This window comes from Heterodontus francisci, chromosome 9, assembly GCF_036365525.1.
Source record: "Heterodontus francisci isolate sHetFra1 chromosome 9, sHetFra1.hap1, whole genome shotgun sequence".
Taxonomy (NCBI): Eukaryota; Metazoa; Chordata; class Chondrichthyes; order Heterodontiformes; family Heterodontidae; genus Heterodontus; species Heterodontus francisci.
The window spans coordinates 113361682-113383247 of record NC_090379.1 but is presented as its reverse complement, the minus strand read 5'-3'; the positions used below and the strand labels follow the sequence as shown (position 1 = coordinate 113383247).

General features: G+C 42.2%; 1 protein-coding gene across 1 annotated transcript in view; it reads left to right on the top strand.

Moving 5' to 3' along the window:
- The first annotated feature begins 82 nt into the window (after positions 1 to 82).
- Positions 83 to 21566, top strand: part of LOC137373990 (EH domain-containing protein 3-like) — a 90490-nt gene continuing 69006 nt past the window's right edge. Inside the window, exons 1-2 of the mRNA XM_068039708.1 lie at positions 83 to 389; positions 17345 to 17521. Coding sequence (XP_067895809.1) covers positions 163 to 389; positions 17345 to 17521 — 404 coding nt within the window. The 5' untranslated portion in view covers positions 83 to 162. The remainder of the gene's footprint in view (positions 390 to 17344; positions 17522 to 21566) is intronic.

The following is a 21566-nucleotide window of genomic DNA, read 5'->3' as shown; positions in this document are numbered from 1 at the left end:
GATCGGAAACTACAGCTCCCAGCAGGCAGCGCGCCCTGTTTCCGGGGCGGTGGGTGGGGCGGGGCTTCTGGGGCGGCGGGAGGGGCTCGCGCTGGGCGTTTGATGACTGCCAGCTGGAGAGGCTGAGGTCAGTCAGAGGGAGGAAAAGCGGCTCTCGGCACCATGTTCAGCTGGCTGGCTGGGCCTGAGGCCCGCGGGAAGGACTCGCTGGTGTTTGACACGGTGAGCGAAGGGCTGCGCTCCCTCTACAGCAAGAGGCTGCAGCCGCTGGAGGATTACTACCAATTCCACTACTTCCACTCGCCCGCCCTGGAAAAGGCCGACTTCGACAACAAGCCCATGGTGTTGCTCATCGGGCAGTACTCCACCGGCAAGACCACCTTCATCAGGTAAATAAAATGCCGAAAGTGCTCATTGGGTCAGGCAGCATCAGTGTTTCAGGTCTGTGACGGTTCATCACAGCTGTGGAAAGTTAGAAATGAATAAGGTTCATGAGGGGTCTGGATAGAGTCGACAGGGAAGAAACCTGTCTTTCCCACCTAGGAAAGGATCAAGAATGAGGGGGGCACAGATTTAAGGCAGTTGGCAAAAGAAGCAGTGGTAACATGAGGAGAAACTGTTTCGCACAGCGAGTGGTTAGGATCTGGAATTCATTGCCTGAGAGTGTGGTGGAGGCAAATTCTATCATGGCTTTCAAAAGGGAATTAGACTGGTGCCTGAAAAAGAATGTGCAGTGTTACATCGAGAAGGGGGGATGGCATTCGATGAGTTACTCATTTGGAGAGCTGGTGCAGACATGATGGGCTGAATGGCTTCCTTCTGTGCTGTCGCAATTCTGATTACTTCAAGCAAGTGAAAGAGGGAGGAACTAAAGGGAAGGCCTGTGATAAAGTGGAGGGCAGGAGAGACTAAATGACAAGGTTTCATGGTGCAAGGCCAAAGCGGGTGGTAATGGGACCAATGCAAGAAACAATACGTGTCTAGAGGAGGTATGAATGGCAGGATCCTGAATAGCTGCTGTCCGAATGTTAAGTAAAGTGAAATAAGAAGTGAAACGAGAGGAAAAACACAAATCAGTAAAGAAAAGTGAAACAACATGGGGGCAGAGTGTTGGAGAAAATCCAGATTATGCCCAATTATTCAACAAATTCTCCGGACTCAGACTTTGAGAATAAACACTTTATTGCATGATATCATGGGGTGCACACCATCCCTAAAGACGGTCTAGTGCTACTCCACTGAACAAAGGAAAATCCACAACGGATATACAGTTACTCAGCCCATCCCGGCTGGACATAATCCAATCATAACGGTTATTGATTACATACATTACACATTTTACCAATTAGATTACTCATTAGGCATCATGATCAGCTCATGCAAGCCCCCTGATCATCTTGTGATGTTTCCCAGACCCCCTTATCAACTATCCTTGAGTCTTCACAATGAATCCTTCTACCTTTATCAAGCCTGCATTCCTGATTGCTTTGTGCAGTCTGCAGTTACACAAAGCTGCTGTCTTATACACTGATATTAGAGGCCCTCCTTGGTGTCTGTGCTATACTGTACCATGCTCAAAACTGCAAGCTAAGTAACTTGTCCCACAATGCCTCGGGTAAATACTCCATTTTGTACCAATATGTAGCTATACTTTCAACTTGTATATGTGTGTGTGTGTGTGTGTGTATATATATATATATATATATATATATATATATACAGATTCACTAGGATTATATTTAATCTACTTACTCAAATAACAGTTATAGAAGCAAAAGCTCAGCAAAACTGCTCCCACACAGAGGTTATGATCGAAAATTGTTGAACTCATGGTTGAGTACAGAAAGCTGTAAAGTGCCCACTCGAAAGATGAGGTGCTGTTCCTGGAGCTTGTGTTGAACTTCATTGGAATACTGCAGGAGGTTAAGGACTGAAAGGCCAGAGTGAAAGTATAGTGAAGAATTAAAATGACAGGTGACTGGGAAGTTCGGGGTCATGTTTGTGGACTGAATGGAGGTGCTCTGCAAAGTGATGACCCAGTCTATGTTTAGTTTCTTCAACGTAGGGGAGACTACATCATGAGCAGCAAATACAGTATCAGGTAAACCTGGGGTGGGTGGGGGAAATACCTGGGTAGATACCCATTCAATAACTGAACATAGGAACAGGAGGGTGCCATTCTGCCCCTCAAAGTTCTGTCACTCGTTGAGATTGTGGCTGATCTGTAGCCTAATTCCATATGCCCACTTTTGCCCCCATACCTTAATACCTTTGCTTAATAAAAATCTATCGGTCTTGGATTTAAAATTTACAACCGATCACCATTTGCAGAGTTTTCCAAACTTGTACCACCCTTTGTGTGAAGAAGTGTTAACTAATTTCACTCATGACAGCTCTGGCTCCAATCTTTAGACCATGCCCCAGTCATAGATTTCCCAAATAGCAGAAGTAGGGTAGATCGAAACTATAAGTTCCCCTGAACCTTCTAAATTCCATGGAACAATGTAATCTCTCCTCATAATTTAAACTTTGGAGTCCAGGTATCATTCTGGTGAATCTACACTGCAGTCTATCCAAGGCTGATGTATTCTTCCTAAGGTGTGGTGCCCAGAACTGCTCACAGTACTCCAGTTGGGGTCTAACCAGGGACTTTGTGTAGCTGAGGCATGACTTGTGTAGCTGAGGCATGACTTTTATCCCTTGTATTCTAATCCTCTAGATATAAAGGCCTGCATTTCATTAGCCTTTTTGATTATTTTGTGTACCTGTTCATTACATTTTAACAATCTATGTACCTGGACCACACCCCCTCCCCACCCCAAGTCTCCACTGTTTCTGGCTTTCCCCATTTAGAAAGCACCTTGTTTTGTCAATCTTTTTTCAGGTCCAAAGTAGATTAACTGACATTTGCCTACATTAAAAATCCATTTGCCACAGTTTTGCCCGTTCGCTTAACCTTCATTTTATACTTCCATCTACATTGCCTACATTGCCATGTCATTGGCAAATTTGGATGTGCTGCTTTCGATTACATCATAATAAGGATGTTGAATAGTTGCGGCTCCAATGCAGATCCTTGTGGGACCCCACCAGAATGAGGGGTGGTATTTAGTAAATACTTGGATTTGCAGTCGGGGAGATACCCAGGAAATAGTCCTGCATTTGGGAGTTACCACTTAGTAACAGAAATTTGACCATGAAAGCTGCTGGTTTATTGTAAAAACCAAACTGTTTCATTAATATCCTTCAGGGCAAAGAAGCTGTCACCAGTCCCTGGAACACATGTGACTCACATGTCGCACGCAACATGTTTAACTCTTAGCGCCCTGGGGGTAATTAGGGATGAGCAATACACCCTGCTTTGCTAGTGCTGCCTACAGGCCAATAATGAATGGCATGGTGAGGTGGTCACAGTGGGATTTACCCATAACTGGTATACAGCATCTAACTGAAATAAATGCTTTCTTTTAGTTTTCATTTGAGCTGAGAAATTATGATACTTGGGCAGAAAATGTTAATACAAATAGTACCATGACATCTTACTGAATTCTGATTGCTTGTCCTACATATAAATACTAGTATCTACTTGTGTTTGGGATAAATTGTATACAATAAACTGGGACCTGACTTGATTTGAGGTAAATACCATCTCAATAACGAGTATGGAAGTGTAAAGTACCTGTTTTTTTTTTAAGTTGCCTGAATTTACACAAGTTATGAAGAACCATGTAACCTGCAGAAATGGCACGAACATTAGATTTGTTAAACAAATGTACTGTATATAAAATGAGGGGCACCCATTGGAGTCAGCCTTGGCTCAGTGGAAGCATTCTTGCCTAAGTCAAAAGAACGAGAGCACCAAATCTAGGCTGACATTTCAGTGGAGTGCTGCCCTGTCACTTGTCGTCTTTTGGATGAGAAGTTAAACTGAGCTTCCGTAAGCCCTTTTTGGTGGTTGCAACATCTAACTTTAAGTCAGGCAGGGCCTGATGAAAGGTCACTGACCTGAAATGTTAACTCTGCTTTTCTCTCCACAGATGCTGCCAGACCTGCGGCTCAATGAAAAATTAATTAATTTTTAGAAGTTAATTTATCTTTTGAATTTTTGAGTGCTGCTATTTCCCTGCTCTCGACTTTTGTCTCCTTCGCCTCTCTTGCTTCATTCTTTGCTTCTCTGACCTTTCAACCCATTTTGAGTCTTTAGGTCTGCTGGCTGTTGCCCTGTTCATCTACTTCAGAAATTTTAAAGCTTGGAATTTGTGTTCCAGTATTTGATACAGTGCGCCCTACAGCAGGGGCAATATTTCATACTGCAATTTATGACTGCAGTAAGGTTTTTATTTAATTAAAAATAATAAAATATTTTTAAATGTATGCATGGACTCGATGGGCCAAATGGCCGCCTCCTATGCTGTAAATGACTCTATAATTATTACATTTGAGTGCTCAATTATCATCGACAGCCCAGTACACTTGCTCTTGTCTCCCCATGTGCACTGTTGCAGGAAATTGTTTCAAATTTTATATTTATAAAAAAAAACCTGATACATGTGTTCCTCCAGGTTTGTTTAACACAAATTTGAGATGAAATTAGTTCTCGAATTGATTTTGTTTTGGAGCAGTACTGTTGTGGTTTCTCCCACAAGCTGCACATTTAAACAGTATTTTAGTCTATTAGTTTATAATTGAGATGCTATGGAAGTGAAATAGAGAATAGGTACTCCAGGGAAGCCATTGTGAAAGAGAAAAGACTGTCCCATAGGTTAATGCTCTGCAGCTGAAATAAGTAGTAGATAGCAATTCGCAGCCAAATGTTGCTTGTAGTTTTACCAAATTGTTTTCTTGCTTTGGGCACTGAGGTTACCTGTGGCCTGTGAATAGCTATCTGATAGCCACTGGAATGCCAGTTAACCAGAAATATTTTCAGTGTGCCCCACTCAACTATTAGACAACTTGCATGTTGAATATTTCTGGTATTGTTCACTACAGGGAGGACAGTATTTTAGGGAGCTGGCAAGCTGTGTTGCCTCCCCACCAATGGGAATGGGTGGGTGCTGACACTGTGATTCACAGGTTGGATATAGCAGCACACAGCTCAGCTGATACCCGGATACATGTACTTTTCAGCAAGACTTTCCAGCTAGAGATCAGGTACAGGAACCCCACTGGTTTCCCGGCTCAGATTCCCCAAGAACACAGGCCAAATGGAGTGACCCCGCTGCAGTTCTAGCTGAGGTCAGCCTAACTTGTTGCAGCTTTGGATTAAGCTGTGGTCTTGTGCTTTCTAGCCAAAGGGAATGCTGCTGAAGTGGTGACATGCTTTGAACTTCACCCCAGATCAACCTAAGTCTACATATTCTGATGCACAATTTGCAGCTGTTTTTTTTTAATGGGAAAAATGATCAGAGATGCTCCCTTGAGCTCATTTTCTGTAAATTGTCCAAAATCATTCAATTCTGAATTAGGGATTATTTATATGATTTTTGTCATTGGCCAGGCTGTTACTCCATTGTTTTGGGGTTAGCAATGGCTTAAAATTCATTTGCTTTTGTCCTTCAAAAAAAATTCAGTGGTTAAAAACAAAGATTCTCCCGATTAGTTACTGGATTCTGAGGCTGTTCAGACTATAGAATTTATAACATTGATTTGCAAGTTCTCTGTGAAACTCCACACCTTCAGCTTTAGGCAAAAGAAGTGTGGCCCATTTTCAAGCACCCATTATCAGCCTTGCTGATTTTCTTACATACCTTCCCTCAAGCTGTCTCTGAGATCATCTTGTCCATGAGACCCACCTCCTGCTCCCATGACCCTATTCCCACCAAACTGTTGACCGTTTATCTCTCAGGCTAGCTGATATTATTAACGGTTCCCTCTCTTCGGGTATTGATCCTCTCCCCTTTCAATCTGCTGTCATCAGCCTTTGCCTCAAAATACCCACTCTTGACCCCTCTGTCCTTGCAAATTACTGCCCCAGCTCCAACCTCCCTTTCCTCTTAAGTCCTTGGCTCGTAGATCTGTGCCCATCTATCCTGCCGCTGCATATTTGAACCCCTGAGATAGATTGATTTATGGTGTCTTGGAATCAAAGGATATGGGGAGCAAGTGGGAAAGTGGAGTTGAGGCAGTAGATCAGCCATGATTAAATTGATGGTGGAGCAGGCTCGAGGGGCTGTATGTTCTACTCCTGCTCCTATTTCTTATGTTCTTATATAATCAGGTTTCTGTCCCTGCCACAGCACTGAGATGGCCCTGATCAAAGTCGCAAATTACATCCTCTATCAGGGTTCTCAACCTTTTTGTTTCTCCCGTGTTTGAAAAAAATTCCATGAACCCCTGTTACATAACGCAAGTATCTCCAGTGTCGTACTGAGTGAGTGACGCACTGAGCGAGGTTGCAAACTAGAGGTAGGTGAATGATGAGCTTTTGAGTCCTGTCAATAGGGCAAAAGAGATCTTTTTTTTAAAAAAAACTTCCTTAATAGACACCGTTGGACACACTAGTGATATACAATTAAGAGATGTTCCTCTTTACAGATACAGATATTCACCTTGTATTGTAAAGCACTGCTATATAGGACATGATTACAATAAGGTATTCGGGAAACAATCTTAAGATAATGCAGCAGTGTTGGGGCATTCAACAAGTTCTTCCACCAGTGTGAAAGAATTCGATGACACCTGTGATATTTACTGTTATTTTTAAATGAGAAAAATTACCTATTATATAGGCACAGTTAGGTTTGTTATACACATGATTTAAAACTTGGTTGCACATTACCCCACCCCGCCCCCTATAATAGATAACTGGAAATTAGATGCAATTTTATTTTTCCACTGCTGTCAAGTCAGAGACAGACTAGCACAGGAAGATGTGATCTGAACCAGGCCCTAAACCAACCTGGCATTACACCAGGGTGAGTGGGTGTAAAGAGGAAGCACTCCTTTGGTAACTATTTTTACAGAATGTTGTTTATTGTTCACTGGTTGCTGCTCCTTACGGAATGAATGGAGGAAATCCGCTATCTTTTTGATGCTGTTGGTGATAACCTCAGTGTTGGCTGAGCCCTGACGTATCTCTCTCCATCAGATTGCCATGCTCCACAATATCTGAAGCAGAACGACGTCCCCTGACAAGACCCCACCTGTAATCTCTGCATTGATTGTCTTTTGCATTACCTCACAAAGCGTCAAATAAGCTGAACAACCAGATTGGTCATATTTAACCCAAAGCAAGTTAGTCAAACATTGTTGGTCAAGAGGGAAGCAGATTGAGACGATGAATGAAACGAGAATTTCTGTTGGTTCTTTTTGGACCCCTTGAAACCTTCTGATGGACCCCAAGTTGAGAACCTCTGTCCGATGTGACTGACTTGGTAAACTACCTCTCCTCAACCTTCTTGACCTGCCTGTAGCATTTGTCATGGTTGATCACACCATCCTCATCCAACTGGGTGGCACTACACTTGCCTCGTTCCATTCCTGTCTATCTCAGTTGTAGCCAGAGAATCACCTTTAATTGTTTCTCTTCCCACTCTTTCACCAGTACCTCTGGAGTCCCCCAAGCAACTATTCTTGGCACCTCCTATTTCTCATCTACATGTTGCCCTTTGGTGACTTCTGAAAACAAAACATCAGTTTCCACATGTACACTGATGACATCCAGCTCTACGTCGCAGCCACCTCTCTTGTCCCATCTCTTTAATTTGTCGTGCTGCTTGTATCATCCAGTAGTGTGTGAGCAGAAATTTCTTTGAACTAAATGTTAGGAAGACTGAAGCTATTGTCTTCGGACCACGCCACAGACTCCATTCTTTGGCTACCGACTCTATTCCCCCTCCCTGGCAACTGTCAGAGGCTGAACCAGACCGGTTGCAACTTTGGCATCCTAATTGACTTCGGAATGAGCTTCTGACCACATCCCTGCCATCACAATGATCACCTACTTTCATCTATGTTACATTACCCTCTCTGTCCCTGCTTCAGTTCATCTGCTGCTGAAACCTTCCTCCATGTCTTCGTTCCTTTTAGACTCGACTATTGCAATGGTTTCTGGCCCGCCTCTGTTCTTCCACCTCTGTAAACTTGAGCTCATCCAAAACTCTACTCACCCCTGTGCCCGCTAACCTATCTTGACTCCCAATCTGGTAATGCCTCGATTTTCGAATTCTCGTCCTTGTTTTTAAACCTCTCCAAGGCTTTGCCCCTCCCTATCTCTAACCTCCTCCAGCCCTGTAACTCTCCAAGATCCCTGCGTTCCTTTAATTCTGGCCTCTTGAGCATCCTTAATTTTAGTCAGTCCATCATTGGCTATGTCTTCATACGAACAAACGAATTGGGAGCAGGAGTAGGACACTTGGCCCCTCGAGCTTGTTCCCCCATTCAATAAGATAATGGTTGATCTGACTGTAACCTCGACTCCACATTCCCACCTACCCCTGATAACCTTTCACCCCCTTGCTTATCGAGAATCTATCTATACCTAGGCCCTAAGCTCTGGAATTCCCTCCCTAAATCTCTCTGCCTCTCTCCCACTCTCCTCCTTTAAGACATTCTTTCGAACCTACCTCATTCACCAAGTTTTTTGTCACCTGTTCTAATGTCTTATTTGGCTCAGTGCCAAATTTTGTTTGGCGCTCCTGTCAAGTGCCTTGGGATGTTTTACTGCGTTTAAAGGCGCTATATAAATGCAAGTTGCTGTGATGCCACAGATTGTTCAATTCAAGGAAATTGCTCTAATAGCTGTTGACAGCTCTTGAATCGTGTGATATCAATCTTAAATTGTTTTATTCTACAAGCTACTGAACATAAATTATGATTTTGATCTGAAGCGCTGGGTTTATGCAATAATTTGTTTAATTAAAGTAACTATCCCGAGCTGAGTGTCCATTGTTAAGACAATCTACTTCCACATACATAGCAAAGGAGAGGGAGGTGGAAAGGCCAATTTTAAGACCCTCCTTAAACCCATCTCTTCAATTAAACTTTTAGTCACACCTCCTCATATGTCCTCCTTTTGGCTCATTGTCAATTATTATCTGAAGTTGTTGTTAATGTGAATGTAGCACCCTTCTGTGCTTCATTCAGTAACAGTACCACAACTGGAATGATTGTTCATCTCCAAAGTTTCTGTTAGGACAGAACACATAATTTTCGATCATGAGGCTTCTTTAAAGAAATTAAGTTAGTCTGTTAAATGGGAAAATGGTGCAAACTGTAAGACTTCTAGGTTCATGTACACAGTGGGAGTTGGAAAATTCCAGAACCAATCAATTTAAAAGTTTTACCATTAAACCTTCTGGCGTCACAGTGAGTTGACTGTTTTACATAGGTTGATGGTTCTATTTTCTTTTGTGTTTTCCCCATTGACCAGTACCAACACTGCTGACTTTAATGCAGTTGGTTTCACTTAAAGTTTCAGGGTTAAGACTGGTATCTGGGAGTCAGTGGCTAGGAGATTTTGTTTTAGTTTGCAATGTATGCAAGGCCCAAGAGCTGCCAAATCCTGGTGAAAGGTTGCTCCAGGCATACATCACTTTCTTGGCGGAAAGGAGGGAGAAGCAACACATTCTCTTTTCATATTCTGGAGGAGAACAGTGTAGCAGATCAGGAGAGGTGGATTTTAGATATGTCGCTGGGTCAAAAAAATCCAGGAACTCGCTCCCTGACAGCACTTTTGGTGTACCTACACCATATGCACTGCAGTGGTTCAAGAAGGCAGCTCATGACCACCTTCTCGAGTGCAATTGGGGATTGGCAATAGATACTAGCCTTGCAAGTGATGCCCACATCTCATGAAAGAATAAAAAAGGTTTGCTGGTATTTACTATGCTTTGGCATCCTTAGTATATTTATTTCACTGTTGTACAATGCCCTATGATTAAAGATCGAAACAAGAACGTACAGTAAGAAACCAAACACTTGAGATACTTCATTTCAGTTACACAGGGATAGTGGTTTGCTATTTTTATATTCAAGATGTTAACTTCGATGAATATTTAATAGACAGCCATCATGAGTTGTTCCCTGGGAGCATATGGCTTACAAAGATAACACGAGCAGCCGCCATGAACTGAAGCAAGTAAAAAGAAAAAGTAAACATTTTTTAGGCCTGAATCCAAATTCTGAGCCATACTCTAGTCCAATTCATGGTACAATCGTTCTATTCTACATATCTATGATAAACTTTATAACAAAAGTGGATGCTGGAAATGTGAAATTGAAACAAAAGATGCTGGAACCGCTGCTGGTCAGACAGCATCTGCGGAGAGAGGAAGAGTTAAACTTTATAAACCTATTTACTGAAAGTGCTGCTGACATCGAGAGGCTTTTTAACCAATGTGTCAGTCAATCTACTGTGGTGGTGCACACGGGTAGTTAAAGGGCAGGACTCATTAGAAAAAGAATCTTTAAATGAGGTTGGGACAAACAGATTTAGCAAAGGTCACAACAGGGATGGGCAATAAATACTGCCTTAGCCAGTGATGCCACATCCCGTGAACAAATAAAAAAAAAAGTGGGGAAAATATTGATTCTGAAGGAGGAAAGGAGGGTTCAAGAAAGTTCTTGAAGCATAGGAAAGATAGATTTTTACTAAAGTTGTGTGGACAATGACATCGTAACTTGAATTATTTAATTTCCATGGAAGAAGGGGTGGGTTGACAGAGAATGAAGGGGCAGCGGTTGGGGGTGAGGGGGGGGGGGGTTGGCAAAGACTAGACTAGAATTTTGAGCCAGGCTTAAGTTCAAAAATTCTGTAAATTTAAACTGGGGAAAATACTGATTTTAAAATATTATTGAGCCACTGAGGTGATATATTTTAATATAAAATATACATTTTTTAAATGACAGGTGGGTTTGGGGTACAGAATAACACAGCTGCTGCAGCAATGAATTTGCATCTTATGAAATGAATGTGTTTAATTACAAAAGCAAAATACTGCAGATGCTGGAAATCTGAATTTAATAACCAAGTGCTGGAAATACTCAGGTCAGGCAGAATCTGTGGAAAGAGAAGCTGTGTTAATGTTTCAGGTCTGCGATCCTCCTTCCATAATCTTGCTGATATCGAGAAAGTCTAGTGAGAAAAATCTTAAAGGAGGTAAGTGTCAGTGATTGATGGAAGTGTATGCTATCTGTGCACAAGATGTAATGGCGGGGTGGGGAAGAATTACTATGCAGCACCACCTGGCCAGTGCGTGCAACAGCATGCTGACTCAAAGCAGCTCTTTTAAACTAAGTGTCTGAGCTTCAGAGACCTGCACTAATTGGTAAAATCCAAAAAACAGCATTGACATCCCAGAACACACATTTAATGTGAAAATGGCCATGGAGTTTCTGAATACAAGTTTTTAATGGAAGTGACAGACTTGAGTTAAATATATGCAGTTTGTATGGGATGTCAACTGGGCATTTTTTGATTGTCAAATTCCTTTCATTCTGTTTTCAAGCCAGCTTTTCAACAGATAAATACTTTGGTTTTCAAATTTGAGGTTCAAATTAGAAAACCATACAGCAGCAAATTTCAGTGAATTTTATCTTATGGCTCATATCTACCTCCTCAGAAAAATTCCTGTTGCTCCTAAACCAATTAGCTCAAGCCTCCCCTATTAGGGGGAATTACTAAAAGCTTGGTCAAAGTAGTAGGTTTCAAAGAGATCACCTGTCCATCCCCCTATACAAAAGATTACTTTTGTGATCTCTGTGATTAAGCTGTTGAATTCTGTTTTGCACAAAGACTTGTTAAACATTGGCATGCAGCTGCTTTTCAGTTCAGAGTCCTGCAAATTTGCATGTGATTTTCCAGAAACTTTACCTTCAAAAGGCTTGGCAATGCTCGTGGGACTAACATTTAACTGCATTAACTCCTCCATTAAATGACTGCTGGAGAGTTGTGTGTTTAGGATTTTATGCTAAAGATGGACTTAGCTCCAGTGGCATGGAAACCCAGTTTAAGACAACAACTTATATTTATGTGGTGCCTTTAATATAATAAAACGTTCCAAGGCACTTCAGGAGTATCATGAGACAAAATAGGACACCGAGCCACATAAAGAGGTATTAGATCAGATGGCCAAAAGCTTAGTTAAAGAGGTCGGTTTTAAAGAGGAAAGCAGGAGGGAGACGGAGCGGTATGGGAGGTTATTCCAGAGGGCCTAGACAACTGAAGACGCAGCCACCAATGGTGGAGCATTTAAAATCGGGGATGTTCAAGAGGCCAGAATTAGAGGACGCAGATATCTTGGAGGGTTGCGGGGCTGGGAGAGATTAGAGATAGGGAGGAGCAAGACCATGGAGGGATTTGAAAACTAGGATGAGAATTTTAAAATCGAGATGTTGCTTGTCTGGGAGCCAATCTAGGACACTGTAAAACACTGACTTCTTCCCACATCATTGGATGGACAGTGGCACCATTTTTTTTATTCTTCCATGGCGGCAAGGCCAGCATTTATTGCCCATCCCTAATTGCCCTTGAGCGCAAGTAATCTGTTTTGATCCCTGATCTGTGCAAGTCTGTCCTGACATTAAAGGAGCTTGAAGTCACAAACATGCAGTTGCTTTAAATATATGATTGCAAGTATGTAGTTGCTGCTTGTGCCTGAAATTCAACCACAGTACCAAGGGAGGCATTTCAAAGTCATCTTCCACAAAGGATCTGTTTCCAGTGAGTATAAATACCACTGCTGCTAGTAGGCAGAGTTCAGTATGTGATTGAAATTCTCCAATCTGAAGGGATTGTAACATCATTTGCGCAATAGTGCCACCTCTCTCAGACGCAAGGTTTTTGTTTAATTTGCTATAAATGGGAGAGGAAGTGTTTGTGTTTGAATCACTCTTTTGTCATCATTTGTCATCTTAATTCCTGTGTCGAAAGATCATTAGTTTTCTCAACACCAGCTGTCAGTAGTCTGACTAATTTCATGTCATAATAGTTATTTGTGTTGAGTCCACTCAGTAAGAACTGGATGGATGGTGTTTTGGGAGCGTGGAAACAAGAGGTCATTCAGCCCCTGAGCCTGTGTGGCTGATCTGTACCTTAACTCCTTTTACCCACCTAGTTTCCATATAGCTTAATATCCTTGCCTAACAAAAATCTAGCAATCTCAGTTTTGAAATTTTCAATTGACCTCCACTCTCAATAGCTTTTTGGGCGAAGAGAGTTCCAAATTTTCACTGCCTTTTATGTGAAGAAATGCTTCCTGACATCACCCCTGAACGGCTTAGCTCTAATTTGGAGGTGGTGTCACCTTGTCCTGGACACACTCACGAGAGTTCTATCTACCCTATCAAATCGTATAATCGTATTAAATGCCTCAGTTAGTCCGTTAATCCTCTACATTCAAGGGAATACAAGCCTAGTCTATGCATCCTGCCATCATAATTTAATTTAACACGTCTAACCCCAGTATCATTCACCCCAGTGAAAATACGCTGCATCTCCTTCATGGTCAGTATTTCCTTCCTGAGGTGAGGTGCCCAAAACTGATTGCAGTACTCCAGATGGGGTCGAACTGTAACTCTGGACAGCTGTAACATAACTTTCATCCCTTTGTAATCCACACCTCCTTGAGATAAACGCCAATTTTCCATTAGCCTTTTTAATCATTTTTGTATCTGTCCTCTTGCTTTTAGTGATCTCTTTACTTGAATCCCTAAATCTTGAAGCCATTTAGAAAATACTGATCTAGCTTTCTTGGGTCTAAAGTGGATGACCTCACACTTTCCCACAATGAACTCCCCGTCTGCCACCAAACCAATGTCCTATCCAAGCCAATAGGTTGCCTCCAGTTCCATGTGCCCTCATTTTTGTTGACTGTTTTTTATGTGGAACCTTATCAAATGCCATGTAAATACTCTCATCTACCGCATTAGTAACTCCTCTAAAACTCAACCAGGTTCATTAGGCATGACTTGCCCTTTACAAAAATCCATGCTGATTCTCTGATCAGCTCCTTTTTGTCCAAATGCTCAGTTTCTCTGTTCATAACAAATTCTGTTAACTGCCCCACATTTGATGATGGACTAATCTAAAATAATATGCAGTTTTTGTCTGTCTGCACTTCTCTGGTCAGTGGGTTGACTTGGTGGGCAGAGCCTAGTGTATGCAGAGGCAAATGGGGCTCCGGAGGACTGGAGCGCGTGACACAGATATGGCTGTCAGTGGTCAGTGGTGGCGTCATGGGGGCTGTTGGTGGAGCAAACAAAAGCGGAAGGTAAGGGGAGCCCAACAACGAAGTTACCCTGGCTGGAGAGATTGGGGATGGGAGCAGAGGGGTGTGTTTGAGCAGGGATGACAGCATGGGAGGGTTTGGTGGCATGGGGGTTGGTGGGGGAAATGCCTGAGAGGTATGGAATGGGGGATGGGAATGGTATAGGAAGACGGGGGTGTGATGGGGAATGCAATGGGAATGATAGGGGTGAAAGGAATGGGATGGGTATGGCATTGGAGGGAGCGGCGAGGGAGGGAGTGGCATTGGAAGAATGGAATGGCACAGAGAGGATAGCATGGGAGGGATGGGGATGGCACAGGAAGGATGGATTAGATGATGGAATTGGTTAAGCATACTTATTTGACCGTAACTGTTTTGTAACTCTCTGCTAGTAAACTTATTTCCTAGTTTACCTCTCTATCTTTCTTAAATAGTGGTGTGGCATTGATAATTTTCCAAACCAAGCATGAAATTCCTGAATTAAGAGAATTTTGAAAGGTTATGACCAGAGCATTTTCTCACCACCTCCTATTAATATACTAGGGGAGAAACAATCGGTTCCTGGAGATTTGGCTATCTTTAATCTCATTAGTTCCACCATTACCATTTTTTAACTAACTTGGACTTAATTTAGTTAGTTCTTCCCCTTGTTTTTTTTTTTACTTTTCCCTGTATCTGATATGTTTATCTTCATTCTGCACTGTGAAGACCACTACAAAGGAAGTATTTAGCAAGTCTTCCATTTCCTGATTTTTAATTACAGTATTTGTCTTTAAGGGGTTCATGTTACTCTTAGCCATCCTCTTTCTCTTAATGTACCTGTAAAAAACCTTTAGTGTTGTCCTTGCTATTCCCCACAAGCTTTTTCTTGTATTGCCTTTTTTGCAGCTCTTGCCACTTTGTATCTTTTTGTTCTTTATAATTGCTCCCTTACGCGAGATGGCCACCATTCTTTGCCTTTCTATGAGTTTTGTCTCTTGTCCCTTATCCTTTCTGGTCGTTTGATCTAAATTGAATTGTGTGGCTGGGGGACAATGCAACAACAACATTAAGGGCTGTTCAGTTGCAAGAAAAAACTTTGGCGCTCAGCCGAAAGTGGATTAGAAACCAGCATGAGAGGCACTGGTACTGCCTTGGGTAATTCTAAGAGATATCAGTGATATATTGCACTGAGTTATGCTGCACCTGATGAAGGCATGATAGTTCTTTAGAAGATTGCTAACCAAATAGAACTGCAGAAAGAGTTGGTACTATTACAAGCAATGCAAATCTTGGGTTCCGTCATTACATGTTGACCTGTAGCTAGTGCAGAGGCTGTTACTTTCAGTACAATTCAATTCAGTTGCACAGAAATACACAGAAGTTACAACATGACAACAGGCCATTCGTCCCAACGAGTCTGTGTTGGCATTTACCCTCCATGTGGGCAAATAATTCTCAGCACATTTACCCGCCCTGTCCCCAGATCCATTTATCTCCTTCTTCATCCACCTATCCAGTCTAATCTGGACATAGTTTCTGCCTCAACCACTAACCCTGGGAATTAATTCAAATGCCTCAGAACTTTCAGGAAGTTTCTCCTGCTCTCTATTGAAAATTTAACCTTGTATCTATGGCCCCTCGTTCTAAACACCTCTACTACTGGAAATGGGCTGTTTCTACCTATCTTGCCCCATCTGTTCATAATTTTAACTGATTGTATCGCTCCGTAGTCTTCATTATTCTAATCAGAATTTTTTTTTCAAATCTGGCTTCGTATTTGTATTTCCTCATTCCAGGCAGCAGCCTCCTGAATCTATGCCGTTATCCTCTGTAAAGCCTCAGTATCCTTTCTACAGTGTGGAGCTCAATACTGCACACACTACATAGCTGAGCTTGTATTAAAGGTTGTTTAAAGGCTCCTCGTTATAGAGTTATACAGCACAGAAACAGGCCCTTCAGCCCATCGTGTCTGTGCCGGCCATCCAGCACCCAACTATTCTAATCCCATATTCCTGCACATGTGGCCTGTAGCATTGTATGTCATGGTGTTTCAAGTGCTCATCTAAATACTTAATTGTTGTGAGGGTTCCTGCCTCCACCACCTCTTCAGGCAGCGTGTTCCAGATTCCAACCACCCTCTGGGTGAAAAATGTTTTCCTCAAATCCCCCCAAACCTCCTGCCCCTCACCCTAAATCTATACCCCCAGTTCTTGACCCCTCCGTTAAGGGAAAAAGTTTCTTCCCATCTAACCTATCAATGCCCCTCAAAAACTTGTACACCTCAATCATGTCCCCCCTTCAGCCTTCTCTGCTCCAAGGAAAACAACCCTAGCCTTTTCAGTCTCTCTTCATAGCTGAAATGCTGCAGCCCAAGCAACATCCTGGTGAATCTCGTCTGCACCCTCTCCAGTGCAATCACGTCTTTCCTATAGTGTGGTGACCAGAACTGTACACAGTACTCCAGCTGTGGCCTAACTAGCGTTTTATACAGCTCCGTCATAACCTCCCTGCTCTGATAGTCTGTGCCTCGGCTAATAAAGGCAAGTATCCCATATGCCTTCCTAATCATCTTATCTACATGTACTGCTGCCTTTAATGATCTATGGACAAGGTCCTTCTGACCTTTTGTACTTCATAGCGTCCTACCATCCATTGTATATTCCCTTGCCTTGTTAGTCCTCTTGGCTTTTATGTTCTATACCTTGTGATAAAATCTAGAATAGAGTTAGGTTTTTTTTGCAGTCTTCGTAATGGTGCTTTTAATGTCCTGTAAACCTGTTCCTCCAAATCCCTCTGCCTTTCCACACCACTGAGCTTACTGCCATTCACAGTATAATTACTGCTTTTACTGACATTCCATCTTTCACGTTTGCTCATTCCCCCAGTTTATCAATATCACTTTGCAACTTTGTCTTCAAAATAATTAACTGTACCTCCTATTTTAAAATCTCCAAATTTTGTTGCCACTCTCTCTTGGCCTGTATCCATGTCAGAATAAACAGTTTAAAAAAAAGAGTTGTGCAGAATTCCTTTGTTTTCAAATTAAATTTTGTGCTGTGCTTTGCAGTAATGTCAGAGAGGAAATGTTTTCTTCTTGATGTGCTGTAAAATTTAGAAATATCCCAGGCCTAATTGACGTGTTCTTATACTGTTAGATACCTATTGGAACAGGACTTCCCAGGGATGAGGATTGGACCTGAACCAACAACGGATTCCTTCATTGCTGTGATGTATGGAAATGAGGAAGGGATCATTCCTGGCAATGCACTTGTGGTAGATCCCAAAAAGCCCTTCCGAAAGCTGAATTCCTTTGGGAATGCTTTCCTAAACAGGTATGTGTGACCCTTGCTACATAAGGTTTTATTTTAATATGGTTCTAAAGTTATAGTCCTGGACAGTTGATAAGGTAATGATGCTTTTTCCACAGAGTTAAAACAGTATTGTGTGCGAGGTTGAAAGAACTGTTCTTTCACTTGCGGTCAGTGTTGATGTCCAGCATAGACTCCTCCTGCTAGCTATAAGACTCTGGAATGATCTTGGAAAGTCTTAACCCAAGCTATCTGTTCAGAGCATGAAGCTGCCCACAGTCTACCATTCAATGGCAACCTCTTGTGTACATAGCCACTGAGGAAGAGTCATACGTGATGGTCCTTAATTGGTATTTAATCTGGTTGAATGAGTTGAGGGGAACACGTAGCAAAGAAATATTCCACCAGTTTATTTTCTCCCTCTCGATGGACTCTTGTTGAGGTACAGTTCCACAGTTGCCAGCAGCAGTTATCTCTGGACAATGAAGGTCAGCAGGCTGTTGAAGTGTGGAGTGCATCATGCCTGCGTCAGCTCTCACCAGACGTGTGTGCAGCAGAGGTCATTCAATAGCCATCAGGAACCGGGGCACTGGATTTCCCCTCCCCCTTCCCCCACCACCACTTTAGCTCAAGGGCATTAAGGTCCACCTGCCCTGGCTGAGTCGATTTCAGGAGATTGGGTTGGAACCTGGATCCTCTGATCTGTACAGCACAATATGACAATGCTGCTGTTCTTAAACTGACTGGACTGCTGTTTGACTTGAGTAGTTTGGCTTTGCGAGCAAGGAGGGTTGATAATCAGAAACTCTACCCAGAAGCAATCTTTGACATGTAATATGAAAAAAGAACCCATTTGTATTTACTCGAAGTGACCAGGCAGCTGCAAAAATAATTGCAATGTTTAAATCAGTTCTGTTTTTCTGGTTAAATAATTTAAATATGAATTAAATCGTGACGTAATGCACATCCACACAGCTCAAAGCTGAATTCTCAGAAGGGATTGGTGAGAATTTTGTGCTTCTGTGCAATAACTAATTGTTTGCATTTGATAAGGATAGCTTAGCATGCTGCATTGTGCTGGGCCTGTCATTTCCCTTCCTTGAACGTTTTCAAGCCAAAATAAACTGTTGGGTCTGCATATCTCCATTAAGGAGAAGGGAAATGGCATTCTGTCATCTGTCCTTTGTGTAATTTTTTAGATATCTGTTGCTGAGGGATATTGGCTAAAATTTAGAAATAAATCAGTCTGTGCAAATGTGGTACAAGGAGACCTGAAAGTAGGGGTGAAATACAAAATAGCATCAATTTATTTGTTATTCAGAGTACAGCTGTGAAGTCTTTCATCATGGCATTTGGTACAATTGGGTGAAGTTCCTTTTTTCATTTTTTTTTTTTAAAAAGCTAAGTTAAGATTATAAGATAATTTATTTGCAGCAGGTTTCCTTTTTTCCTGTTTCCTTTTTGGAACAAAATAAATGAAACTGTAAGTTCTGTATTTTCATCAAATAATCCATTGGGTAGCAGAAGAAGTGCTACAGTTTTGGGTTTATTCTGCTTTCCTTACTCTACATATTTTTCTGGCTTTTTATCTTAAATTATTCTCTTGGGTAAACTCCATTTCCAAGTGAGCTTGAGAGTATCTTGACTAATCCTGATATCTATGCAAAGTTTCACTAACATGCACAGGGTACCAAGCTTGTTGTTATGACCAGGTGAGGAAGGGGTCTCGGGCTCCCCTCTGGCTCCTTTCCTGGTTTGGCCATAACAGGGTTTAACTTTTTAAAACAGTGTTTTTAGCTTCACCTCAGTGAGTCCTTGCTCACTGCTCTCCAATTGTAATTGTAAAGGAACCAATCAGACAGTCTTTCTTGGGTTTAAACAAGAAAGGTGTAAGTTTATTAGCCTTAACACTCTAACTCAGTTAAAGTTACTAAAAATACATGATACAACCACACAAGCATGCATATGTGATACACACGCACACACAAATAGATACAGTGGAGGAGAAAGAATAAAGGGGGGGTTGGAGTAGTAAATGGAATTCAGTTACTGTTTTTTGGTTTTGTTGTAAAGTCCTTGATTGAAGTTAAGTCTTGCAGTTCTCGTTGGGGCCCAGTGCACACTTTCAAACTTGTTTCGCTGGTATCCGAAGGCTGAAGAAGTCCTCTGTCTTGAGGCTTATGTTGCTTCTGTGGGTCCCTGGAACTTGACTGGAGAGAGACAAAGCGAGCAGTGCTTTCTTGAAGTTCAATTGCAGTCTGCCCCAAACCTTTCTGTGAGGCACAATTCAATCATTCCCAGGTTGGCCAGCAGATTAGTCATGTGACCAGCTCTTTGTATGAAACGGCATTGCCTCTGAGGGTTATTGATTATTCAAAGCTTACTAGACACTCGGCGGTGAGGTGGAGTGCTGGCTCTTATGCAGACAATGGCTCTAATATCTTTTGATCATCACTATTGACAAAACCTATCTGGCTAATTGAATCAGGGAGCACTCCCATTGTGTCTCTATGCAACTGTCTCTCATAATGCAAATCATAGAATCATAAAAAGTTTAAGGGCACAGAAAGAGGCCACGTGGCCCATCTTGTCTGTGCCGGCTGAAAAGCGATCCACCTATTCTAATCCCACCTTCCAGCATTTGGTCTGTAGCCCTGCAGATTACGGCACTTGAGGTGTATATCCAGACTCCTTTTGAATGAGTTGAGGGTCTCTGCCTCCACTACTCTTTCAGGTAGTGAGTTCCAGACACCCACCACCCTCGGGTGAAAACGTTTTTCCTCATCTCCCCTCTAATTTTTCTACCACTCACTTTAAATCTATGCCCCCTAGTCACTGACCTCTCTGCTAAGGTGAATAGACCCTTCACCTCCACTCTATCCAGGCCCCTCAAAATGTTGTACATTTCAATCAGATCTCCCCTCAGCCTTCTCTGTTCCAAGGAGAACAACCCCAGCCTATCCAATCTTTCCTCATAGCTGCATCTTTCCAGCCCTGGCAACATCCTTGTAAATCTCCTCTGTACCCTCTCTGGTGCAATTACATCCTTTCTGTAATGAGGTGACCAGAACTGCACACAGTACTCAAGTTGTGGCCTAACCGATGAGTTATACAGTTCCAGCATAACATCCCTGCTCTTATATTCTATACCTCGGCTCATAAAGGAAAGGATTCCATATGCTGCCTTAACCACCTTATCAACCTGTCCTGCTACCTTCAGGGATCTGTGGACATTCGCTCCAAGGTCCCTCACTTCCTCTACACTTATTAGTGTTTTCCCATTAATCATTTATTCCTTTGCCTTGTTTGACCTCCCCAAATGCATCACCTCACTTCTCTGGGTTCAATTCCATTTGACACTTTTCTGCCTATCTGACCAGACCATCAATATCTTTCTACAGCCTGCAGTTATCCTCCTCGCTATCTACCATGCGGCCAATCTTTGTGTCGTCTGCAAACTTCATGATCATGCCCCTCACATTTACGTCCAAATCGTTAATATATACCACAAAAAGCAGGGGACCCAGTACTGTGCCCTGTGGAACACCACTGGAAACTGTCATCCAGTCACTAAAACAATTACCCTTTGTTTCCTGCCACTGTAACCGATTTTGTATCTACCTTGCTTTTATTTTTTAACCAGTCTGCCATGTGGGACCTTGTCAAAAGCCTTGCTAAAATCCATGTAGACCACATCAACTGCACTACCTCCATCTATCTTCCTGTTACTACTTCAAAAAATTCGATCAAGATGGTCAAACATCTTCCCTTAACAAATCCATGCTGACTATCCTTGATTAACCTGGGCCTTTCTAAGTGACAGTTTATCCTGTCTCTCAGAATAGATTCCAATAATTTGCCCACTACTGAGGTTAGACTGACTGGCCTGTAATTATTCGGTCTATTCTTTGCTCCCTTTTAAAACAGAGGTACAACATTAGCAGTTCTCCAATCCTCCGACACTACACCTGTATCCAGTGAGGACCAGAAAATGATGGTCAGATCCTCTGCTATTTCCTCTCCTCTTTTAACAGCCTCGGATACATTTCATCTGGCCCTGGTGATTTAT